At 44.9% G+C, this 26,337-nt stretch overlaps 2 protein-coding genes across 5 annotated transcripts; both read right to left on the reverse strand.

Annotated features, from left to right (window-relative positions):
* Positions 1–216: 216 nt before the first annotated feature.
* On the reverse strand, positions 217–14,579 carry ptpn23a (protein tyrosine phosphatase, non-receptor type 23, a). Of its 4 annotated transcripts, none has more exons than XM_061777912.1 (24): positions 14,450–14,579; positions 10,875–10,949; positions 10,672–10,799; positions 10,437–10,513; positions 9,324–9,373; positions 9,125–9,256; positions 8,333–8,413; positions 8,108–8,239; positions 7,883–7,930; positions 7,734–7,790; positions 7,604–7,662; positions 7,434–7,513; positions 7,041–7,155; positions 6,905–6,970; positions 6,686–6,831; positions 5,821–6,132; positions 5,590–5,744; positions 5,082–5,413; positions 2,649–5,007; positions 2,130–2,314; positions 1,942–2,046; positions 1,538–1,676; positions 1,337–1,450; positions 217–870 (listed from the first exon to the last, which is right to left on the reverse strand). In XM_061777912.1, exons 3-24 carry the CDS (start codon positions 10,707–10,709, stop codon positions 328–330), a joined length of 5,325 nt encoding a protein of 1,774 aa, XP_061633896.1. In that variant the 5' UTR covers positions 10,710–10,799; positions 10,875–10,949; positions 14,450–14,579; the 3' UTR covers positions 217–327. The 4 variants fall into 4 exon arrangements, with proteins under 4 accessions (XP_061633896.1, XP_061633895.1, XP_061633897.1 ...); XM_061777911.1 differs by lacking the exon at positions 14,450–14,579 and adding an exon at positions 12,739–12,975; XM_061777913.1 differs by lacking the exon at positions 14,450–14,579 and adding an exon at positions 12,572–12,708.
* Positions 14,580–20,451: 5,872 nt separating this feature from the next.
* LOC133480182 (cortexin-3) lies at positions 20,452–25,580 on the reverse strand. Its single transcript, XM_061777922.1, has 2 exons — positions 25,267–25,580; positions 20,452–22,918 (listed from the first exon to the last, which is right to left on the reverse strand). The coding sequence occupies exon 2, from the start codon at positions 22,827–22,829 to the stop codon at positions 22,578–22,580; it is 252 nt and encodes an 83-aa protein (XP_061633906.1). The 5' UTR covers positions 22,830–22,918; positions 25,267–25,580; the 3' UTR covers positions 20,452–22,577.
* Positions 25,581–26,337: the final 757 nt, after the last annotated feature.

A 26,337-nucleotide genomic window follows, 5' to 3' on the forward strand; every position in this document is an offset into this window, starting at 1 on the left:
TGAGGTGTGATATGGACAGCGGCACTACATGCCTGCTCCTTACCAAATTGCACAAGGTGTTGGTTCGACGAAGGGCACGTGTGCAATTAACACCTAACAGCAGACAAAGCAACTTTATTGCATAGAGGCAGGAAACCCAGCCCTCCCCGTTGTCCCTCACTGGCTATCTGTGAGGGCTGCAGTCGTGACATTTGTACTCCAATAAAGAGGCATTGATGAGTAAATGTGGCATCTCACTCACTTTATTTACTTTTTAAACATTAGTGAACCTTAAAAATATTTACAAAGTCGCATGTTGGGATTGTTTTATCTTTTTTTAAACTTGTTTTAGGACTTATTGAGGCTCCACAGGGGGTCCAGACCGCTGAGGGGGTCTGTGCTCTCAGCCCCCCTGGACCCATGGAGACCCTGGCCCTCCACTGGCTGCAGGAAGCTCTGCTTGGTCACCCGCTGTTTTCCCCGCCCGCCGCCCTCCATAGAGAAAGCCTCAGGTGCCAGTGAGGCCAGCAGCTCTAAAGAGGAGGGCGGCGGCGGGGTGGCCGAAGTCTCCGATGGCGGTGATGCCAGATCTAGGCCGTTGGGCGGCGGCAAGGACAGACAGGCAGGGGGCGAACCCGAGCAGTCGGGAGGCGACAGAAGTGAGCCCGAGCTGTCGACGACGGGCTCTTGAAGGAGGCAAGGGTCACCTGGTGAGTAGAGGGCTGGTGAAAAGGAGAGGGTCGGATCATCCTGATCATCCAGGCCCAGGTCCTCTGAGGCCAGGTCGCCGGGAGGGCGTACACTGAGCTTGGCGATGGTGGCCTGTATGGAGCTAATGGGCATGTCTCCACCCAAAACCAGATCCTGCTGGGACTCCTGGCGGGAGTATGGCTGGAAAAACAAGACCAGGAAGTCAGAGGGACAAGTTTTGTTGTAAAGGATTGTGGGACTATACTGTACACCGTTCTCTCAGAATCCTGTACTTTGGACTTACACCATACTCTTGGGACTAGAACCTTCTCTCTTGGCTACAACCTTCATTAGGAAAAGTACCTTCACTCGAAACGAGACCCTTATTTCAGGACTGGAACCTTGTCTGAGAACTACAGCCTTCACTTAGGACCTGACCACTCCATTGGGACTAGTACATTCTCTCGGGATGAGAACTCAGCACTTGAACCTTCATTTGGGACTACACCATTCTCTTAGACTAGAGCCTTCTCTTGGGACTACAATCTTCTCTCTGGTCTCAAACCTTCACTTCGGACTAGAAGCTTCTCAGTAGACTAGACCCAACTAGGCATCACCGCATATACTGTATTTGAATGCTTGTTTAAATATGTACGCGCATTGTCACCTTGGAGGCGGTAGAGGCGGCGTTCCTGCTACCGGTTGCCACGGAGACACCGTGTCGCAGCAGGACCTGCTCTGCGTGCTTTAACACAGCCTCGTAGCAGAACTTGAGGTGCAGCTGTAGGGGACACGGGTGGGCGGTAGTCCGTTAGTTAAGTAGATCCGCACTGTGTAGCGGCTTTGCAATTTCGAGGCGATGTCCTACCTTCTCCTGTAGCATATTCTTCCTCTGCTGCCGCATCTTCTTGACCAGAGCTCGCAAGTCTGCAATGCCATTCCCCGCATCCAGCTCCTGCACTGCTGCGTACAGCAGACAAAAGGCGCCAGTGCGACCCACACCAGAGCTACGAGAGAGAAAGAGCGCGAAACAGACAGACAAGGGGGCATGATCATGTTAAGACTTCCACTAAGGAGTGTCTGAGTACACACACTACCCTACTCATGAACATTCAAGTTATGAAGATACACTGGGTCCTTATCTCAGGACGAGAATCTTCTCTGGGGACTAGTACCTTCTATTCTGGGACGAGAACATTATTTGGGAACTATCTTCTTTCAGGACTCTCTGTAAGTAGGTTACTGTTGGCAGTACTGGATTTGTAGTCTGACCTGCAGTGGACCAGCACGGGCGTGTGTAAGGGTCTCTGGTGCAGGTAGTGTCCGTGGACATCCTGGATAAAGTGCAGCAGGTTGCTCTTGCTGTCAGGGAGCCCCCTAGTCGAGACGAAAGACCCAGGTGTCAAAACAACAAATGGCGGACAGGACAGGAGGGAGGGACATGAAGTGAGCGCTCATACAGCTCTGGCCAGGAAGTGAACTGCAGGTGGACCACGGTACGCTTCAGGCTATGCTCACGGTACTGCAGGCTGATCATGCGCTCCACGTGGGTGGCTGTTGTCTTGTGCGTGGTCAAGCTGAGCGTGATGGGACCCTGAGACAGCTGCTGGCCACGTTCCATTGGGAAGTAGCGCACCACTTTTCCCTGCCAGGGCGGAAAAAATGCCATCACAAACCAAACAAGGACTTGTAAGACAACACAAAGATTGGCCCATTTTTTTCCTTCACAGACAAGCACTGCTGAGACGAACAAGAGAGGAGATGGTTTTCAAAACCAATCAGAGTTACCAAATTGTATTTTTTTCCGAAAAAAAAAATTAAAAAATCCACTTCGGGAGATTTTATTGTATCTTGTTTATTTTATTGATAGTATTTTGATCTCATACGAAATTCAAGAGTAACTGAATGGATCAATGTGTGCAAAAGAGACTACGGACTTTTTAAGCCCGCCAAAGAAATCGCTATGGCAGCTGCTGTACCTTCTCTACTTCCTGCTCTGACACCAGCATGACCACCAAGGAGACCTTCTGCTCGTACACCATTAACCAGAAGTCGGCGGCGGTGCCGGTGAGCGGTGCCTGCGTGGCAATGATTTGCGGGCAGTACGGCGACAAGTCTTTGATGTAGCTGGCGTTGATGTAGTCGTCTTTGCCCGACTGCAACAGCACGCGGTTGAGATCGTAGGGCATGATGTCCTGATGCCGGTTCTTCATTGTGTAGCAGCGGGCAATGGCGATTGACAGCTGCCGGGCGTCTTTCTCCTGCTGCTCCTGGAGCTCCTTCCAGTGTGCATCCAGCACCGACAGCCCCCTCTCACCCTCAGAAGGCTCCTCCAGGGACTCGGCCTGCGCTCGGAAATGTTCCAGTTCACCGTGGAGCCGGGCCACGAGCTCAGGAGATTGATACGGATCGCCTTGGATCAGGAGAACTCCCTGGGAGTCCTTCTTGCGACGCTCCCCCTCCTGAGGGTCTGCTTTGGTGGGCTGGAGGACATTGGTGGGGGACTTGGTGCCCCCCGGTTGGCTCTCAGGACTGGAGGAGAGGAGGTCGTGGTTACTGGAGTTCTGCTGCTCAAACAGAGAAGTGGAAGGAGGAGAAACGACCGAGGGAGTCTGAAGAGTTGGTGGAACTGCAGCACCCATGTTAGTGGCAACGGTGGGTCTCTGCTGTGGGGTCATAACCAGACACGGGGGGCCAGGTATGGGGGATGTGGATGGGGCAGGCGAAGGAGAGGAAGGATGGGTTGGCTGTCCTGGCGGTCCTACTGGAGGACCTCCAGGACAGGGTTGGAGCATGTGCTGGGGGGGCATGTGAGGATGTAGCCCATGTGGGCCAATGGCAGGGGGTCTCAGTGGTGCACTTGGGGGCAAATTAGCTCCTGGAGCTGATGGGTACATAGAAGGCTGCGAGTGGACGACGCTAAGGGAGACCTGAGGCTGTTGTGGGGCAACAAGCTGCGGTGCCAGTGGCTGCTGGGGCATCATGGGGGGTCCTCCAGGGTAGCAAACACCCCCAGTGTGGTGGGCTTGAATCTGGCTGTGACCGGGTATGGACATGGGCATGTTTGGAATGGGAGAATGTCCAGGGCCTGGGTGGTGCTGTGGGGCAAGGGAGGTGGGTGGAATGTGGACCTGAGGACCCCTTGGAATATGGACCTGAGGCCCAGGAAGCAAATGAGGCTGTGAAGCAGGAGGCATCTGTGGGTGAAGTGTGGGGTGGGTTGTCTGGCTGGGAGGAGGCATTGTCCCTCCAGGGCCACTTGGTATTTGTGGATGTGGTACTAGTTGCTGGGCATTTGAGGGCATTGGGTGGTGTTGGTGAGGGACGTAAGGTTGAGAAACAGGCGGTACAGTCTGCGATGTTGGCGAGACATGGATGGGAGCATTTTGTGGAGGAATCAGGCCCTGAGATAGCCTTGGTATCGGGCCTGGCATCACCTGAGGGTGCTGCTGGGGGGTGTAGTTTTGAGGGGCCTGGTAGCCCTGGGGTATCTGAGGCGGAGCCTGGTAGCCATTTTGCTGTGGTCCCATATGACCAGGGAAAACTTGTGGGTACTGTGGAGGGACGACAGGCTGCGGAGGCATGTATCCATGAGGGTAGGCCTGCAGCGGAAGGTGAGGGGCAGGAAGGGCTCTGGGTCCAGCTTGGTAGCCTGGGGCCAGGTGTTGCCCCACAGGTAGTGGGTACTGTGGCTGCACCTGCTTCTGCTGTGTCATTTGGGGGACAAACTGGGGGTAGGCACCCATTTGTGGGAGTCCGGTGTAGGCAGTAGAAACCGAAGGTGGCACAGGGTGGCGAGGTGTTGGAGTGTAGCTGGGTATAGGGGCTTGAATGCTGTCCACCGTGGTGGTTGACGGTCGGGCTGGAGTAGGACAAACCGGAACCGCTTGAGGGACTTGAGGCCTGTAAGCTGCCTGTGTAGGCAGTTGTGAAGGCATCTGAGGAGCCAAGTGAGGAATGGGTCTACATGCCAAAGGTCCTGGTGTAGGAAAATGAGCGATTCGAGCCAGAAGCTCCGGTGGCGGGAGATTGGCTGGGAAGCGAAGAAGACCGGCAGCTGAAGAACCAGGCCAAGGCAATGAGCTACTGCAGCCCAGGTTGGCACCTGGTGGGAGGAATACTTCCGGACCCGGCAGATGACCCGCAGAGGTGGGAAGAGAAGGAATGTCGGGTGGGAGGCTGCGAAGCTCAGCTGGCTGGTCTTCTCCTAAGGCTAAGATAGCGGCATTAATTTGGGCTAACTCTGGATCTTCCAGACTGGAGTCTTCATCCTGAGACCTTGGCTTCAAGGAAGGCTTCGCTGCTGTGGGTCGCGCTGGAGGTTTCTTTAGTTTCTCTCTACAAGGAGAACAGAGGTAAGATGATGTTAGTTTGAGTAGTTACCACATGGAAACAACAAAAGAAAATCCTGCCTTTCAAGGATGGGCTTCCTCTCTTCCATCCGAGTCTGACACAATGTCTTTACTTTCTCCAGCAGACGCGATGCTTTCGCCTCCAGGTCATCGTAGAACTCCTTGCCCTCCTGTGACTTTTTCATCAGGTCCTCGTAGGCCTCGTAGGATCCCACCAGTCCTTGGACTGTGCCGGTCCACTGCTGCTCCGTCTGGCTCAGGCCCTTGCGGACCGATGCGTACTGAACGTTGGCTTCGGTCAGAGCCTTCAGAATGTTCTCCTGGGCTGCCAGGTTCTGGTCAATATAGACCTTCACCTGCTCATACTTCTTCAGCTGCTCCTCAAACACGTGCTGGAAGCACAAAGTGGAGTTGTGAGTTTTACACATATTGACTTGATGGTTCAGTGCCTCACTGTGAGGTTTGCAATGGTCTTCCCGGTTCAGCACCTCACCATAAGGTCTGGAAGGCTCTTTGCGGTTCAGCACCTCACCATGAGGTCCGGAACATTCATCCTAAAACAACGTACCTTTATGTCAGCTCTCTCTGTGGTGACCAGGGTGGAAGTAATGTCATCCTGCTGGATGAGGTCTCGCAGTTGTTTCTCCAATGTGCCTCTTTGGTCCCTCATTTCTTGAACCTTCCCCAGGATGCGCTTCATGCATTGCAGCCCAGCCACTTCCTCTGCTCAACACAACACAATATAGTCGCTTCTTCTGCGCAGACAGAAGTTCAAAAAGTCCCTCATGTCTATTCCTACCTTCACTGAGTTGTGGTCGGGGTAGGGCGTCTCTCAGGCTCTCCAGGGGCCCGCCCAGCAGACGCAGGTTGCTGATGTGCAGGTTCATGGCCCGGTGGAGCTCTGTGTTGGTGAAGCTGGCCTTCTCGTGGGCCTCCATGTATTTCTCCAGGTCCCTTCGGATCTCTGTCAGAAGCTGAACCTGCTCTGCAGGGTGGAACTCAGCCGGGGCACCGGTTTCCTGGAGGGCCCGCTCGCCCACCTCGTCTGCCTCCAGAACATCTCGGATCTCTCGCAGGGATGACTCCACGTCGGTGAAGACGCCTGAGAGGACTGCGGCAGCACAGAACTCAAGATGAAAGTATTTTACAGCAAGGGTTTTCAAAATTTTGGGGTCCAGGGACTCACAAGGGAAAAATGTTTCCAAGGACCCCCGCATACGCCGAACGGCTATAAAACATAACTATTGTGTGTACCCATAAATTCCATACAAATTATAAAGGAATTTAAAAATTTACTATTTTCCTAACATTACAATTAGAAACTGTTACTTTTAAGAAAACAAGTTTAAATATTATGAAAGTTTTTTTCTAAAAATAAATGAATGAATAAATAAAAAGTTGTGACCTTTACAAGAACGAAGGCCTACAGTGAAGGCCCTGATGACGCGTCACAATCATATCAGAGCTTTAAACTGGCCGAAAGCCAAGTTCGGGGAGACTAATTGCTTTATTATATGTAGGTCTGCATTAAAAAAAAAATAAAAAATTACATACAACATGACTTATTGCAAAGTACAATGTTTTGCAGACCTCTGGAGCCCAGTTTGAGAATGACTGTTAAACTGTATTTGTTTTTAAAGTCTGTCTGTTGATGCGCCGCCCACCTTGCATGGAATGGATGAGGCTCTTGACGGTGTCGGGCCGCACACTAAGAGCGGCACATTTCTCCATCAGGACCGGTGGGATGTGGCTGTACATGTCCAAGTTGTCTACAGACTCTGGCTCCAAACCCAAAGAGTCCATGAACTGCCTGTAGGGAAGGGAAGAAATGTGTTAGCTTCGCAATTAGCAACACGCCGTCTCCACATGTGCACTATGCTCACTCCAGTGTGTCGTTCTTGCTTTCGATCTTGGCCATGACGTCTCTCAGAAGCTTGGCTTTCTCCTCGCTGCAAACACAAATATTGTGTGGCAGCTACCGTGCTGGCATGGCAATGTGCTAACAGTGTTGGTGCCGACCTGTAGAGGGAGGAGGCTTCGTGGGCTGCCATCGGTACCAGCTTGGCAAAGAGGTCTGGTCCGGTAACGCTGGGGTCCGTGGGGTTGACGGGCAGGGCTTTGACCAGGGGTGCGCCTGCACGCGTTATGAAACTTTGTCATTAGTGTATAGGGCTCAGCAATATGGTCTTGGCAAATAAAATTTATTAATTGCCCCCACTGAAAATACGTCCTTTGAATGTACTTAATTCGAACATGTACATCGCTGCACATGAATATTTGACTGGAAAATTATGTCCGTTTACCATATTACAATCATGTGCAACTGAAAATTAAGTATTTTTTTTCCAGTGCAGGCCTATTTATAGCACGCTATGCTAACTGACTACAACACACAGCGGCAGTTTCCATTACCTTTGACAGATGTCAACGTTTCCAGAGAAGGAACAGACTCGTGATAGATGAAGTCGTTGTCCTTCTTAGCAGAGTTGAATCTATGAGTAGGCCATTCAGATAAAGTAAATACAAAACACGTGTGTGGGTGGGGGGTGGGGGGGGATCAAGATTCCAAAAGTGTTACTTACTTGCCACCAATGACATCCATGGTGAATCTCAGGGCATCCTGCACGCTGTCGGGCTGAGCCTGAGTGGACAAACATATTTTTAAGACCCATCTTTGCTACCAGCTCGATGCTGTGCTTAGGAATTTTGTACCTTGGCCAGCTTGATGGCTTCAGACAGTTTATCCAAGGAGCTTTGAAGGTACGCGAGCTGCAAACAAACACAAAGAGCCAGGCACACTCAAACACAATTAGAGTATGCAGACATTGACTGCAACCGTTGTGGTGGAGGTGTGCACGTACCCGCTCACCATACTTCTGCTGCTCTTCGGCTTGTTTACCCATGTGGAGCTGTTGAGGAGGAACAGTGTGGTGTGGTAGAGGTTGATTGGTGCGTCACACACACCATACACCACACGCACATTTTCACAGACTCACATGGTCTCATATGATCACACACGACCTCAGTCACAGTCACATACACACTTGGTCACTCACACACAAACACGATGTGCATGTCACACTCACGTGCGCAATAGCGGCGAAGTAGTAGATCTTCATCTGGACAAGCTTCTTCCAGTCCTTCTGGATCTTTCCTAGCATGGAGGCTGTCTCAGAGTTCTCCAGAGCCCTGCAGGCCTCCTTGTAGTAATCCACCACCTGGGGGCGTCACAGCGTATATGCCGGTTTAACAGCCTTTTACCAGTGTCATGACGTCATAACGTTTGAATGATTGACAAGGGAACCGCCCACCTGAGCACTGATGCGAGCCACCAGGAAGCTCTTCCTGTTGTCCAGCATGGATTTCTCCAGAAGACACTCCTGAGCCTGACCCTGACGCACACACACACGCAGATTGTATGACACTGTTTTTGTGAGTTCGTGTCTGTGTGACATTGTGTCCATGTGTGTGAGTAAGGCCGTGTCTGTGTGTCACCGTTAGTTACTGAGTGTGTCTCCGTGTTCTTCATCATGTGTTTATCAAATTGATTTCCAACCTTTATGGAGCCAAGGCACATATTTTATCATTGAAAAATCTCACAGCACACAAAAAAAAAAAATACATTAATTACTGTGTGTACTTCCTACCATCTAATGGAAGAGCATTTATTTGTACTATGCCTCACTGACATAAATAGATGAACAAAGATACATTATTTCTTGTAAAAAAAAAATTATTTTGAGCAATTACGTAACATTTTATAATTTCCCACAGCACACCTGAAGAGCGCTCCCGGCACACAGGTTGAGAATCACTGGTCTATCATCGTGTGTGTGTGTGTGTCTGTCACCGTGTCTGAGTCCATGACTGTGTTTGTGTGCGACCGTGAGTATGTTTGTGTACGCGCGTGTGTTACTGTGTGTGTGTATCCGGCACCCTTTGTCCATCTGTGATCTTACATCCATCAAAGTGTGCGCTTGCATGTGTCCGTCACAATGTGTGTGTGTCTACGCCTGTCTGTCACCATATGGACTTCCATGACCATGTGTGTGTCTCAACGTACAAGTGTTATGTCAGTGTGTCCATCACCGTGTGTGCCCTACCAGCATGAGGTTGATGTTGAGGTTGAGAATCTGGTGGCTCATGTCTACGCTGAAGTTGTGACTGAAATGGTCCCTCAGGTAGGAGAAAGCTCCAGCTGAGCACTGAAAGTGTGTGCACGACACCTTCATGCCCTAAAACCACAACAAACGGTGTTGAGTGTTGTGTGTGTCTGTGTGTGAGTATTTAGGTGCATCATACCTCTTCAGACACACGGTTGTCCATGGCTCCTAACATGGAGTGCAGTGCCCCTACAAGTCAACACAGGTGAGCTTTATTGATTGATTGATTGATTGAGTTATAAACTAAATACAGCTAAAATAAATTGTTGATGAATGAAATGATCATCAAAATTGGATGGCATGCTCTGCCTATATAAGCTGGCAGATTTGCATTGCCTGTGTGTCTTGAACTGTCCAATTGGGGCTCATTTGGGCAAATTCACTAATAGGGGCTTGGAGAAGTACCAGCAGTAGGAATTCACCCAAAACGTCTGTGTTCCTTTTCAACTCTGGGCATAGGTCCTGACTGTTTCATGCGTCCTGTTATGATAAGACATGTCCACCCAAATTTGTATCCATCAGTGAAATTGGAGTCTGGGACTGATTTTTAAACTTTCAAGGGGCACTAGTGAGGAAATTCGCCCAAAGACTATGCTTCAAACAAAAATGGCAGATTTTCTGTTCAATTTTGGGCATTGGTCCAGAGACTTCTTTGTGCTTACTTTTACGATAGACATGTCAAGCAATTTTGTGTCCGTCAGTGAAACTGGAATTGGGGACTGATTTATTTTTAAACTTTCAGTAGAATACTCTATTCTTCCTTAGCGAAGTAATTTGCCCAAAGTGGCTGCCTCACACCAAAATGGCCGACTTCCTGTTCAATTTAAGCCCTGGGTCCTTGAGACTTTTTTGGTCCATCCTGTTCTGATAGACATGTCCACCGAATTTTGTGTTGACCAGTAAAACTGCTGTCAGGGGGTCTTTTTTTTTTTTTTTTTTTAAACTTTCTCGGTCGCTCTACCAAGTGAGTTGTGGGAGGGCCGTGTTGAGGATCCTTAAATTTTTCACCAGGATACATGCTCTTTGTAAAGACGGTTAATCTTTCGGGGCATGTTGAAGCCCACAAAAAGGCCATTTAGTACGCAGAAAAAGAAACTCAGAAATTCCAAAAGGGTCTTCATATAACCTGATAGTAGGAACCTAATAATTCAAATCAATCATTGAAGCAATGTGAAGAATGGAGCATTTTTTCTTTTCTTTTTTTTAAGCAGTGACATTGTCTTAAGGACAAAGTACCAACTATTCAACTTACCAAGATTGTAGAGAATACACGCCTGCTCGTAGCTGATGTCGTCATGGATCACAGTTTTACCAGAGAAGATCTCAGTCCTAAAATCACACAGGCATGCAGTTCACATATTTTTATCAGTGACTCAGCCGTTGTTGCCTTTGGTTTACTCAGTCAGTCTGTTGTTGTCTCAGGGAAGCAAACTAAATTGTGTGACATAATCTCATGCTTCACTGTGTGCGTGCAAGTGAGCGTGTACCATGAGATAGACACAGCTGCCTCCTGTCCGGTTGCCATGGGAACACGACTCTGAAGGTAATGAAGCTGCCCAAAGTATTTCCTCAAAGTGCTGCATCCCTCAAAGTCTCTGGTCACATTCACGGCACTCTGCCGAACACACACACGTTTCAGGCGGTTCTTCAAGAGCTGGACGCATAACTGCGCCACGAGACTTGCACCGACCTGCCGCAGCGTCTCCAGTTTCTTCAGCTGCTCGTTGTAGTTGTCGGGATTCTCGCCGTAGTTCTTCAAGATAAACTAGAAGACGCCAGAAAAACGTGAGCTCGTAAACATTCTGGAACATTCTTGAACACGCCGCACAAAATTCTAGCATACGTCACGGAACATTCTAGAACATTTTAACACATTAGACATTCTAGAACACAGCAACACGTCACATCCATTCTAGAACAACATGCAAACAAGTACAGAACATTTTTTTAAACACACTAAGACAAAACTTCAGGGCTGCAGCTATCAAATATTTTTAGAATAGAGTATTCTACTGATTATCCCGCGGAATAATCAGATAAAAATTGCTTTTGTATTATTACACAACAATCCCAATACAAAATGTGAATGTGAGGTGCAGGTGTAAATTTTTTGTCCATTTGGGGTAACTATCCTCATGTTACACATTGAAGTATCTATAACTCTGAATGTGTGTGGCTTTTAAAGGCGGTGCCTCACCTGGTGTGTATGTGTGTGTGTGTGTGTGTGTGTGTGTGCGGGCGCGCGACCGAGAATGTAATTGGCTGTTGTTAGCTCAGGTTAGTCAGTTACCTTGCATTGGTGATCGTAGATGCGCTGTTGTGGTGGTTATGTTTTGCTTTGCAGAAACCACATTGCACTTGGTGTTTTTGTGTGTGTAAAGCGATTCAATTGAACATTCTCCATATTTTAGGGACTTTTTCCTGCTCGCTCACCATCAGCGTGCAAACTTATGTGTATATTGAGTGGTTCGTGCATCTGCAGTAACATAAGTCCATGTGTGGAAAAATGATCCCTGTGAAGTTTTGAGATAAAGCTTTTGTTTTTTTCACATTTTTTTCTAATTAAATTATTCTCAACATTCTCAAACCTGCAAACACATTACAAGACACTGTACCTGTCATATAACATTCTAGAACATTTCGACACATCACTCATTTTACAATGCATTTTACATGCATATATGTCTGTTTTGCAGCTAACATGCAACATTCTAGAAAAGGGTAAAACATATTCCAGAACATTCCACTTTACTTATAAAAGGTGTTCTTAGATCTACACAGTAATGTACACACAGCAAAAAGTACATACAGATTAACTGACATCTAGTGGAAGAGCATTTAATTATTCTGCCTGTCATTATGTGCCGTTGGCACGGCGAGAAGAAAAAAATATATTTGTGCTCAATTAATGAATTTTTGACCAATTAAGTGAAATTGGACTATTTCTTGGGAATCACTGACGTAAGGGACGTTTTTGGATGACTGACGGTGATGTCGCTGACATTTAATGTTACGAATGAGGAAGACTTCAAAGGTAAATCTACATGAGGAAGGGGACAGAAACGGGTCTTCCTCAGATAAAGGCTTGAATGTTCAACATGGATTTAGACTTCATGAGTGTCCTTTTCAGTATGTATACTATGTCAAACTTGAAATGTCTTTTCAAGGCCACTTGTTGCTACTTGTTCGCCGTTGTCATGGCGTCACTGCTTTGCTTCACGTGACAGTGACGACATCTCGGCCGGAACAAAGCAGGTCCAGCCAGGCCGTGCTGGTCAACTTGTGTCCGCTCACCTGCTTAACCGCTGGCTAATTAAGCCCAAGACTCCGCCGAGCGCTTAGCTAACAGGAGGCTAGCGATAGCGAAACAAAAAAACAACAACAAACCAAAAGGCAAGCTGCGGCTCGCCGAGCAGTTAGCCCTTCTGGAAACTTCTCCCAGTGTTTTGCCGAAGAAACGCCGCCACTTGGTTCCGTTCCGGTTCCACTACTGCACGGTCAAAGATGACTTGTTTTGCGGCCAGTTGCTAACCCCGCGTCAACGCCCAGCTCACCTGCCTGACGGCCGGGTTGAAGTGGAAGTCTCCCGCCTCCTTGAGGTCGAGCCATATCATCGGCATGCGGGGGACCGCCTCCATCGCTGCGGCGGCTGCTCGCGGTGCCCTCAAGCCCGCGAGGATGTCACTTGAGGTCGGCCTATCTATCGGCTTTGGAAGACGCACTCGGTTGTTTTCCCCAAACCCCTGTGTCACGTCATGGAGCCGTCGACATTTGAGCCGGAAGTGCATGGACGTCACGTAGACGCCCATGGAGCAACGCGTGCTCGGGATTGTGGGAAATGTAGTCAATATGTCGACTGGCGCTTTTCTCGCGTCCTGGATCCTGAGTGTGGCTCTGTGACGATTTAAACCGTCTTTAAACTTTCTTATTTTTGTTTTCAAGAATAACATTTCACAGTTTTTGAAGAAAATGTCAGCCTTTTTAACTGTTTGTACCCGTGGTTCTCAAAAGTTTTACACCAAGTACCACCCCAAAAAATAATTAGCTCTTCAAGTACCACTACAATGATCAACATCAAATTACAGGAGCGTAGTAAGCCTAAATATGTATCAAAAAGGAGACAGGGGTTGTATTCCTAAAGTTGTAATATTGCAAGGAAAAAGACGTGTTTTTCTAAGAATAAAGTCCAAAATTTACATGAAAAACTACAAATTTTGCACTATATCATAATATTATGATAAAAACACCAAACTACAACTAACTATATGACAGAGTTGTGATGTTATCGGGACAACAACACTCAGAGGTTTACAGGAATAAAGTTCAAATGTTACGAGGAAAAAAAAAGAAAATACCTGAGACTAAAAAACGAATACAACAAGAAATATCCTAAAAATCTACAAGAGAAAAAAAATCTAATTAAACAATAATAAAGTCGTTACATTACATGAGAACATCTGTAATTTATGAGAACAAAGTCTTGAAGAAAAAAAGTCTTTCTACAGGGTTTCAGTCAAAATGTTATAAGAAAAACTGAAGAATTTTAGGAAAAAACTTTAGCTAAGTATGTATTGCATATAAACACTAAATAAAATGTTTACCTAAATATGAGCTTTAAAGCAAATACTTCTTAAAGATGAAATGCAAACGTGTTGAACTCAAAACTTAAATACAACTGAATTGTACTTACTTGAAATGTGATTCATTCGCGTACCACTAGAGGGAGCCCGTGTACCACTATTTGTACTCGTACCCCACTTTAAGAATCACACGTTTAGACCTTAAAAAGTGGATTCTTTGGTGTATTTTTGGACAAATACTTTGTAGATGATTCTGCCAGCTCATCTCCAAAATAATTTACACTCCCAGATGTTTAGTGGAGGTGACCTGTTCTGTGTCACTATTATTATTATTTTTATAGGAATGTCTGTGTGTTGTCCATACAGTAGACTTGGGATTCACTACAAATTATTTTGCTTTCTTTGCATTCCTTTGTAAATGATATTCCACGCACCACTCTACAAATCTTTCTACTCCTGATATATGACCTTTTTAATAGCAAGGAGACAAACCATTTGATTAGAAGGGCATTCACGTTTAACTCGCCGGGCAGGATAACTGCATGAATAAATAACCTTGCGCCTCCACTTTTTTGTGACATTTTTTGTTTGGTGGTATGCCGTCATGGGATTATTTTTTATTTTTTTGTCTTTGCTGAATGAAGGTTGTGAAACGCACAATTACAAACACATCAAAGTTCCTCACTTGTCTTCTTTTTCTCGCCAGTGGGGGACGGCGTGTACTCGTGGAGACGTGATGGCGACGGTAGCAGACAGCTCCAGACTTATCACCATGGCGACCGCTGCTCAGGATGCTGATGCAGCCACAGGTGGGCACACACACACACACACACACAGACACGCACAGATGCACACAGGAGACACTCGGAGGAGGAGGAAGTAGAAGGCACGGCGAGGAGGATGACAACGAAAAAGATGGAGGTGATGAAGAAAAGTGAAGGAGTCACACAACATGGCTTTTGGTAATAAGCCAGTTGATCAGAATAAATATGAGCAGGAGAAGAAGGAGGATGAGGAGAAGGGGGGGAGGAGAGGAAGAAAGTGAAAGAAGAGCCATTACAGAGATGTTTCTGAGCGCTGTTGCCATGGTTACTTGATCTTCTCGCTGTCAAGACGACGTTTACGTATTCATCTCACAGTGTCATCGCAGACATACAGCACCTTTGTCACCTCCGTTTCAGATTTCATTCATATTTGGAACTAATTATTTTTTTTACATAATGTAAAAATGTCACTTTATAGGCCAACACATGATCAAGCACTTCTATATATTTTGGCACAATATTAGTACACTAAACTCAACTTTTTAAAAATGTATTTTTGATATGATATCTGTATATTTTATTTTTAAAATTATATATATTTTTATACTTAATTATCTAATATATTATGATACTTTATTGTATGTATTTTCTAATTTTTTTTCCCCTGTATATCTTTTTCACTATATTATATATTTGGACGCTATATTATAGTATGTATTATGACACTATGGTATACGCTGTAATGTATTTGGTGTTTCTGTTATATATTCTTTAGATTGTATATTATATTTGGATGCCACGATATTACTGTATATAATAGTATGTATATATGTCTTTTCTTTTATAATTTATTATATATTTTTTTGTACACCATACAGTATTGTTTTTCAACTTAATTATATATTTGACAACTATATTATAATATGCTTTTATTTTACAACACATTTTATTATTTTTTTCCACTGCATAAAGACTATAGTATATACAATACCAAATGAAATCAAATTTATTTATATAGCACTTTTCATACATTAAAATGCATTCATTCAGAAATTAAAACTGACAAAAAATCTAATGTATTTTTATTATTAGTATTGTATTAGTATTTAGTATTGACAAAAAATCTAAAGTATTTTTTCAAACTATGTGTAATAACTTTTACAACTGAATACAATTCTATCAAAACATTTACAAATCGTGCAAAGTTAAATTGTTTTAGGACGAGAAAGTCAAAAAAAAAAACTGGTTATTGAAGTCAAGCAGCATACCCAGTAACTTGTATGAAAATAAGGCAACCGATAAAGAAATAAAATATGGTCAATTTAAAAAAACTGTAAAAATAAATTAAAAAAAAAATACAACTTGAACACAAACAAACAACAACAGGCACATCAGTCAGGCAATAGTAGACAGCAACAGAGACAGCAAAAGGCATCTAACGCAAAAGTAGATGCATATGACCGTCATCATAGCAAAAATATGATTACTACCTCTCCAAGCTATTTCAGTCAAAGGTGAATTGCAGATCTGTCCACTTAACAAATTTGAGGAATGGACCCCATCATTTCCCAAATTCAATAGAGCGGCCAGCTAAGGACAGCCTGATCTTCTCCAATGTAAGAAAATAACGTGTGTCTGTAATCCAGCGGGTGTGGCCGGGCGGCATTATTGAGTTCCAATGAATTCTAATCAATCTTCTGGCTAGTAGAGTAGCAAAAGTTAACGCAACCTTTTTGAAGTGCAATCTGAGCATTTGGTGCTATTATTTCCCCCCCAATCACTTCTAATAAGATGTTAAAATTCTCTGTCCAGTGCTTACATAGAAACAGAGTGTGCGTATTAAGGATTAAGGTATTATTAATTCGCAGGAGACTGTCGACACCGATCATAAGTTGGAGTTACATTATCATAGATCTTAGCCTTAGTGTCATACAGTACCGTACGGTGTACAATTTGACACTGAATAAGAAGGCTGTGTCTCGCGCAAATGGAGGATTTGTGTACCTTAAAATCTCAATCCAGTCCACTGCCTTTTTTTAATTTTTTAACCTTCTTTTACATGTTTGGAAACGATAACATATTTGTTCACATCATATTTGACATTATATAATATATATTTGACTATATTATTTGGATACTAATATATGACAGATTTAATCACTTGATTATATTTTATATTTTTAACCTATATGACAATATTAATTTGACACAGAATTTCATCAATTTTCTCAACATTTTTTCACATTGTTAAATATTTTTGGGTCTGTCTTATATTATATAGTTTAATCTATAGTTCCAGGCTGATCCATAAACAACTATTACATAGAACATAATTGCTTGCGTTTGTGTTCTTTGTTTGAATGGAATTAGGAGTGTCCCCTAAATTATTGTAGCATCCACATGATTGCAGAGACTCATTCAAATAGTGGCTATTATTAATAAATACCAATTGAAAGGTAAATATATAGTTTCTATGTAACATACATGTGTGCTCACTGACACGTGACATTCAGTAGTTAAACATTGACCATCGAGGTATGAAAATGTCTTTATGTCTCACGTATGATTAGAAAAGCGAGTCATTTCATTTAAAATATTAATTATGTCTTTAATAATCCAATGAGAGAAAGTCAGTCTCCACTAAAAAAAAAAAAAAAAAAAATCATCTTCTAGAATGATCGTAGCTGCACTCCTGACTAATCCCTAATCCCGTAAGCGGTGGTGAAAAAGTCATGTGGATAGTTCATGTGTGGGTTTTTATGATAAGAAATATGATATTTTACAGCGCGAGTGTGGTTGGTTGCCATGGAAACGCAACGTGATGCGGCAGAGGAACATGTTGCTCTGTCGTGGGAGGTTGATTTTACATCACCTTTCATCTCATGATGTAAACGATCTTCGTATTTATCTTCCTATCGGAGCACACTCGCTTTTTGAGTCGGACGAACGTCATCAGCGAGGCTCTCGTCCAAGGTGACCTGCTGGGGCAGAAGTGACGTCCTGATCAGCGTAACCCGTGCTCGCTTTGCTTTCCCGGTCATCGCACATGCCGAATGTGACAGGAAGTAGAAGACGATCAGATGCCAAACGCAGAGTTTGGAATCATTCAACATTCAGGGATTTTTATTTCAGACTAAATAGTTGATTTTTTTAGTCAAATGAAAAATGGTATCAGAACACTTCTCAGGCACCGTGGACGATGATGGACACCTCATCTGGATCGATTAAAAGACCCAATTGACACCTCATCAGGGATTGGATTGGAATTGAAAACCAATTCGTTTTGAAAACTTGTTCCCAATAATGCCATTCCTAGGAATCGTTTGTTTGCTTGGTTGACAATTCCGCTTATCGATTCCTCTTACGTCGCGAGTGGTGACGTTTTGCGATAGACTGAGGAACCCCGCTATTCTCGAGGGATCGGGACCGAGCCTACCACTAATTGCGGAAATCCACCAATCATTGATGCTACCTTATAACTGCCATGAAAAAAAAATCCGAAAAACACAAATAAATGGGGGATTAGGTTAAAAAAAAAATCACACACAAAAAAACATGGATAAGTGGGCATCGGTTACAAAAACCAAAGGCAAATAAGCAGGAATCTCAGACAATAACGGTGGTAGGTTCTCCCAAAAATCCACAAATTGGTGAATGCAAATGCCGAAGTGCAAACATGCGCCACTCCACTGTGTATCGTAGTATGATATAAAAACGTCGACCGCGTGATGTGAGCAGGCCTGATCCACACGTCACTGACACGTTATTAGGAATCGACCCTCGTGCTCTTGGCAGGACACGCCCTGCTGCAACATAATTGGCTCCTGCATCACGAGGAGGGCAGACTACGCAGATGTAATGACATGACCAAATATGGATCACATTTGCACAAAATCAAAACAAAGATGTTTGTTAGGGGTAGGTTTAGGGTTAGGGTGGGCTACGATGGGTTAGGGTTCGGGTGGGTTCGGGTTAAGTCACATACTTCCTTTCCAGTCTGGAAGCAGAAAGGCGTGTTCTACTGGGATGCAGCAGCCAATCATCCTGCAGTGGCGCGTTTCCTGCAGCCAATAATATTGAAGCAGGGCGTGTCCTGCCTAGAACACGAGTGGGGTACCTAATAGCTCCTCAGTGACACGCTTGATCGCTTAACAAGCTTGATCGACACCTCTTTGATACACCTAATGGCCTCTCGCGCTCACGCACCTGATACGCTGTGGTTGCCATGGTAACATGTACAGTATTCTCAGTTCCAAGCGTCAATCAACCGAGTCAGCCAAAGACATCAAAGAGGGCGGCTCGCGCCGACTGTCAGCGTGATTATGACGGCCATGACAGGTTGATCAAGCTGCTCGGTTCCCGTCTTTGAAAGGTTGCGTGTTACATAAGAAGATGAACGCTCGTTTCCCATTCTGATCCGCTTCAGCCCTCCGTGTGTCACGCACACGCACACAAGTGCGCGTCTACTCCAGCGAATGTTTGCAACACCTTGTTGTTATTCCGTGTGATGCTCTGCTGGGCCTCAAAGAACAGCCTGCAACCATTCCGTGTGTGTATGTGTGAAAGTTTTTGTTTGTGTGTGTGTGTGCGTGTGTGTGCGTGTGTGTATGTGTGAAAGTTTATGTGTGTGTGTGTGTACACGTGCACGTGTGTGTGCGAATGCGTATGTGTGTTATTCTGTATGTATGCTGGTGTGTGTGCTGTATGTATGTGTGTATGTGTACGTATACGTGTGAGCGTGTTTGTGTGACATGTGAGCATGTTTGCGTGTACATGTGTGCGTGTGTGTGTGTGTTTGTGTATGCACTGTATGTATGTGTGCGCGTGTTAGCACGTGACGTGCATGTTTGCTTGTGTATTCGTGTGTCTCTATGTGTGTATGTGCGCGTGTTTGTATGTGTGACAGTTTGTGTGTGTGTTTGTGTACATGTGCATGTGCATGTGTGTGAGTGTGCGAGTGCGTATGCGTATGTGTGTTATTCTGTATGTATGCTGGTGTGTGTGCTGTATGTATGTGTGCATGTGTACGTATACGTTCATGTGAGCATGTTTGTGTGTACATGTGTGCGTGTGTGTGTGTGTGTGTTTGTGTATGCACTGTATGTCTGTGTGTGTGTACGTGTACCTGTATGCATGTGTGCGTGTGTTAGCACGTGATGTGCATGTTTGCTCGTGTATTTGTGTGTCTCTATGTGTGTATGTCCGCGTGTTTGTGATAATGTGTTCATGTGTGTGTGTGTACGTGCGTGTGCATGTGTTTGTGAAAGTTCATGTTCGTGTTGTACTTTTTTCCCCTGTGCATGTGTGTATTTGTGTGTGTGTTTGTGTGCATGTGTGTATTTGTGCATGCGTTTGTGCATATGAATGTCCGTGTTTGTGTGTTTCTTTGCCGCATGAGCATGTATGTTTTGCGTGGGAATGTATGTGTGCCCGACTCTGTGTGTATGAGAGCCTTAATGTGCATTTGTGCGTGTGTGTGTGTGTGTTCACCCTCTGTCTGGCTTCACAAGAGAAGCAATCGACCCCCCAGCGGGTTTGTGCTGGCGGCGGCTGATAAGGTGAAATTGAAATGTTTTCTGGCCTCCGAGAACGCCGCCACCTCCTCAGAAACTGCCGGATGGCTCGGAGGAATCCATTTTTTCTTTGGGTCTGAACACCTGATGCCTCCGCCGCCTTGGCTGTGAAACCTCATCAAACAAACGAGAAAGAAGGACACTGAGTAATTTGACCTTTTAATTCCCCCCAAAATGGAAAGCTTGTTCAGAAGCGCGAAGGCTCCTTAAAGAGCGCGGAGGCTCATTCAGGAGCTCCGACACTGACAGGAAACATCGGGAAGCGTGGAGCATGCACGGAGAGGCCAGCGACATGCAGACCACCAAGCCAGAGAGAAACTTGTGCGACTGGCAGGGGGTGGGGGGGGGGGGGGGGGGGGGCGGGGCGGGATAAAGGCCACAGCATCACGAGAACGGCGCGAGAAAGGCTCAAGCGGTCCACTTCCTGTCTCAGCAGGAAGTGCACGCGTGGCGAGGGAGGAGTTGGGGCGTGGGGGGAGTGTCTCTCTTTTAATGACATCACCAGGAAGAAAATTCTGTAAACAATCTACACTACAAAGGCAGAGGTGGGCGGAAGTCACCTTATGTGCAAGTCATAAGTCCCAAGTCTTAACCTTCAAGTCCCAAGTTACTGTGGCAAAAATAAAGCAAATACCCAGTATTTTCACACATTAGCACTTTCCACTTAGTATCTGTACTTGAAGCAGTGTCTGTAATATCTATGACTTTATTCTCTTAACCGGTGTAGAACTGACATTAAGCTTAGCTAATGTTTGGCCAGCTCTTAGTTAGCTAAACTGCGGAGTAAACCCAGACATCCATCCAGTTTGTCATTCGGGTCGCAGGTGAGCTGGAGCCAATCCCGGCTGGCTTCGGATGAGACGCGGGGTACACCCGGGACTGGTCAGCTGTCAAGAGGAGGCCACGTATAGACAAACAACTTTTCATACTCACGTCACAGTGAAGAAAAATGTCGTCTTCGGTGAAGCTAAAAGTACGGAGAACATGCAAACTCCACACAGGAAGGCAGGATTTGAACCCAGGTCCTCAGAACTGTGAGGCAGGTGTGCTAACCAGTCGCACACCGTGTCGCTGACTTGTCAAATCAGGTACTATAATTTACGTCGAGTCTTACCAAGAACGATCGAGTCAAGTCTCAAGAAGTCAGAGTCAAGTCAAGTTATACATTTTAGCCAAACACATCCCAAGTCCTTAAAATTGACGACTTAAGTCAGACTCGAGTCAAGTCATGTGACTTGATTCCCCCACCTCTGCTATAAGGCGCACAGCTGGCGAGAAGCCATGGCGTCAGTGGGCGAAGGCTTTGGCGGGAGGACGGAGACGGAGACGACCGACGAGATGCCGCCGCGGTCGAGGCGCCGCCGCCGTCCGCCTACCAAGTGCCGGCAGTGACCCTGCTTGAGGAACACGGACGTCACGTGACGATAAACCACACGAGACAACATGTGGAGGCACACGGTACAGCACTGTCAACTTTGGGTCCGACACCGCCACCGCCAATGTTCAAAGGGTTTACGTTAAAGGGAGCGCTCCAAGTAGAAGAAGAAAGAGAAGGCGGCGGGAAGCCTTGGAGGAGGTCGACTACGCAGGTTGGCGGGACAACACTGATTGTCTAAATCTAGCAAGGACGCTGGCATGTAAACTCTGTTTTGACCCTGTTTAGACGTCCACACACAAGATGGCGGAACGAGGTAGTCCACGAATGGAGGATGAGGGAGGAGGAAGGAAGATGTCCACTCAAGGGGGATAGGGGCGGGGGAGTACGTCCACTCAGGGTAGCCATTTTCCCAGCGCAGTCGCCGTTGTCCAAGGAACTTGGACCAGTGGTTCTCAAACTGGGGGTCCGCAAGCTGTAACTTGGGAGTTCACAAAATCATTTTTCAAGAAATGATTTCGTATAATTTCGTTAAAAGTGCCGCGAATCGCCAAAATCCGCAAGTAATTGACGCCCTACCCAAAAAGGTTTGCATTTTGTTTGCAAAGTGTGTTTTCCAGAATAAAAAGTGTAATATTACATGAATAAAGTTGTATTTTTGAAATTCACTTAAAATACGATGACTTTATACCCTCGTTAAAATTTGACTATAGTCGTAATATTACAATATTACGAATTTACCCTGTAAAAATAAAATTGTATTCTCGTAAAAATCTGACTTTATTCTCATAGATTATGACGTTTTATCCAGAAAAAAAGTCAAACTCAAATCTCGTAAGATTACGATTTATCCTAATTCTTGTAAAATTCTGATATTTTATCCTGACAAAATCCAACTCGTAACATCATGTAAATGTTTGTCTCAAAAATGGGCAATAGGTTTAAATGATATTGCAGGTTGGAACCCACAGCCGGTACGTCTGGAATGTATCCCCCCGCGCTAAACGGGAATTCCCATGGAATTTAGGGATACGCATGATAGTTATGTTTTAAGATTTTAAAATTTCTCCTCTGGACCCCAAGAGTTTGAGAACCCCTGGCTTAGACGATGCGATAGTCGAAGGTGTCCTTCTCGGTGTGGTCGGTCCAGTTGGACGAGGGCATGCTGCGGTACGGGTCCAGCAGGATGCGGAAGCAGCGCACGATGAGGAGCGCCAGGAAGATGAAGAGCAGCATCACAAAGACGAAGGCCGCCTTCTGCTCCAGCGTCAGGTAGGACGCCGCGTGGTGGCCGCCACCCGACGACGACAGCGTGCTGCTGAAGAGGCCCTCGGCCATCCTGGGCACGTCCATGCTGGAGCGTCGCGGCTCCAGCGCTGTGGCCGGCGCTCGATAACCACGCACGGAACAGGGGGGTGTGCGGGAGTGCCGTGGCCGGACGCCTGGAAAGGCAGCACAAGGCAGACAAATCCATCCAACAGTCAATCAATCATTGAACAAAGACCACAAATGCTTGATTGATTGTTTTTGTTCTCTTAGGTCATGGGTGTCAAACTAGTTTTTCTCATGGGCCACATTGTTCTGATGGTTTCCCCCAGAGGGCTGTTATGGTTGTGAAACCATGTTCATATAGTATAATAGATGTTATGCACAACTCATTTCTGCATTTGACAGGTAGAAGCACTTCCTTCTGGTTCAGGTGACTGGCGGAGCCCTACGGCAGGAAAACTGGACAAAGCGCCCATAGGAACTTTAAACGTCTACAATGCTTTGCTTTACACAAGATGTCTTCGAGAGCTACCAAAGACAATATCCGATGTTTTGGCTCATTCATGTTTACATACATAGTATCATATCATAATTGTATAAATCAATGACATGCATGTATTTAACTTGTGTATGAAAACACCAGGCATAAAGACAACAATTGTTTTGCAAGTTCGGGTTCATACTATACCAGCCCGTAGTTATGCTTGTCAACGCAGCATACATAGGGAGTCCGCTAACCTGTTTTCCAGGTTTGGTCATGTGACGTTCCGCAGACAGCAGATGGCCTCGTCATATTATGACATATACAGTGAATCCCATCTATAGTGTGGTCCATCATTTGCACCCTTGCCATAACCGATTTTTAACCAATCGTTTTTTTGGGGGGGTTTTATAGTAAAGTGAAATCCCGCTACACCAAAAATCTGCAAATAATTGACGCCCCCCCCAAAAGGGGTTTGTAATTATCTATATTTGCCACAAGATGGCAGCACAGCACTTAAAATAGAGAGGATCATAAAGCATCAACACCATGCACCAAGCACATACACAATGACGATTTTGTTAATAAAGAAATCTATTCAGTATTTAAATTCTTCTTATTATAGTTAATTTACTCAACACACAAACTTTACAAGTGCTCAGTCCACAATTCTGAGAAGCCCACTTCATTTCTAGGAGGAGTTGAGGCAATAAGAACAGTGAAGGGAGATGTTCCCTTAAGAGGCAATCAATTTGTAAAAACATGTTCATAGTCATTAGTTCATTCTCTGGGGTCACTAACCCCCCCGGCCCCCAACCGCCCCCCTCGGTCCCAATATGAGGTTGATGGTGTAAATAGAGTACAGTTGATGGTTTCTTAAGTTGAGTTCTGATACTTATAATGCATGCTCGTGTAAGTTGGCTGTGTGTTGTGAGCAGATGACGTCACAGACAAAAGTCTATTGCAAATATTAATTTGAATACGTTTATGGGGCTTGTTTAATGGACCAGATAGCATAATTTCATTCAAGCTGTTAATTATCTATTATTTGATGGACCAAGTAGCATTAGCCTGGGCTCTATGGAGATGTTAGAATGATGCATTCATACACATTAGGTCTCTGGTCTAATTCGTACATTTGCATTTGCATCAAACATATTTAAAATCAAATAGTTCCTCATTATGATTAATAATTTGTCATTCTTGTGATCAAACTGAGACATTTAAAAGGTAAACTGTGCTAACAGAAATTGTTTGATGATTAATTGTGCAGGCACCACCAACAGTGAGACAACTTGCTGTAAAATATATTAAAAATGTACTAAAAAGAAACAAAAACAATACAAAAGTACATCATAAAATATGATTAAAATAACATTAAAGTATAATAGAAATATAATCAACCATATAGTTAAAATAAAATACAAATACAATAAGATTATAATCATAATATGATATAAATACATAGAAACATAATGAATATATAATGTAAATACAAGAGAAATGTTATAGCAACATAATCCAAACATAACAATATGGTTTGAATATGATTAAAATCATGATCATTCATATATATATATAAATATAAGATTATAATCTAAATGTAATCAAAATAGAATACAAATCTATTCTAATTATATTTTTTTCCATAAATGATGATTATGCAATAGAAATATAACAAAAACTAACATTTTGATATAGGAGAAATAATTTCAAATAGAATCAAAATGTGATGAAAATATTATACAAATCTTGAAATATAACAAAATATTATACAAATCTCATGGCAATATTATGAAAATATAATTAAAATAGAATCTAAGTAGAGAAAATTTTAGTACAAAGATAATATGAAATAAAATCAAAATATAAAAATTGCGGAGTGCTCTCGTATGTGTACCTAATCAATTGTTCAGTTGTTGTTAGAAAATGTGCAGACGTTGGAATGTTGCTGATGATCAATTAAAAATAAACATAAATATAATGAAATTTTGAAGTATACTTCCTTGTCCGTCGGTGTCAAGTGCGCGCATCACTAACCTGCTCCTGTTCTTGTTGTTTTCTCGTGTGTCGTTTGCTGTCGTCACGTCAGCCCGCCATCATGCCGCCGCCGCTGCCGCCGGTTCGATCCCCGAGTCCGCACGAGCCGCCCGCCGCGTCTGAGCGTGTCTCTGTGCGCGGACCTCACCCTGCCGTGCGTGCGTTTCTCTGTGCGCGCCCCCGCGCTGTCTGGCTTTCTGGCGGCGATGGAGCGGTACCCCGTCGCTACGGGCAACCTGTTGCCATGGCGATCCTCCAGCAAGGTGATGTGGCGCAAGTCAATGAGCGAAAAGGGTGCGGCCCTCACACGGCAAAATTTGGGATTGGTATTTGACATGTCTTCAATATGTCTCAATGTGTCTTTGATTTGTCTTTGAGGTGTTTTTGATGTAGGAAGGATCAGATACATAGAGGTGACTCAAATAGTCTTTAAAATGCCTTTGAAACGCTTCAAAGAGAAATTAAAGACATTTCAAAAACTATTTAGTCTTTGAAATGCATTTGAGACACTTCAAAGACAACTCAAAGACATTTCAAAGACTATTAAAGGTCTTAAAGAAACCTGCATTTATTGTAGCTGATCCTGCCTTACATCAAAGACACATTGAGAAAAAGACAAACCGAGGCCTCTTTTGTTTGTCTTTTGAGGTGTCCCAAATGTGTCTTTGATGTGTTTTGCATATACCTTAGGCAGGATGTGTCTCAATGTGTCTTGGTGTGTCTTTTGATGTGTCTGTGAGGTTTTGTTGTGTCTTAAGTGTTTTGATGGAGGTGGGATTAGCTACTCAAATAGAGTGACATCCTGACACGTCATCATGACACCCTTGTTTGCTTTTCGTTGGTGTGTCTTTGAGGTGTTTTTCCAGGTTTTTTTTTTATTTCGTGTTTGAGGCGTTTTTCTTTGACATGTCTTCCTTTGAGCGGCACGGTGGTTCGCACATCTGCCTCACAGTTCTGAGGACCGGGGTTCAAATCTCGGCCTCGCCTGTGTGGCGTTTGCATGTTCTCTCCGTGCCTGCGTGGGTTTTCTCCGGGCACTCCGCTTTCCTCCCACATCCCAAAAAACATGCA

Source organism: Phyllopteryx taeniolatus, chromosome 6, assembly GCF_024500385.1.
Source record: "Phyllopteryx taeniolatus isolate TA_2022b chromosome 6, UOR_Ptae_1.2, whole genome shotgun sequence".
NCBI classification, from domain to species: domain Eukaryota; kingdom Metazoa; phylum Chordata; class Actinopteri; order Syngnathiformes; family Syngnathidae; genus Phyllopteryx; species Phyllopteryx taeniolatus.

Coding starts and splice junctions, on each gene's coding strand:
- LOC133480182 (XM_061777922.1), bottom strand. CDS start 22,829: ATGGACGTGCCCAGGATGGCCGAGGGCCTCTTCAGCAGCACGCTGTCG.
- ptpn23a (XM_061777911.1), bottom strand. CDS start 12,972: ATGCACTTCCGGCTCAAATGTCGACGGCTCCATGACGTGACACAGGGG. Junction 10,950..12,738: donor TCAACCCGGCCGTCAGGCAG/GTGAGCTGGGCG, acceptor GGCGTCTTCTAG/TTTATCTTGAAGAACTACGG. Junction 10,514..10,671: donor GCAGCTGTGTCTATCTCATG/GTACACGCTCAC, acceptor GTGTGATTTTAG/GACTGAGATCTTCTCTGGTA.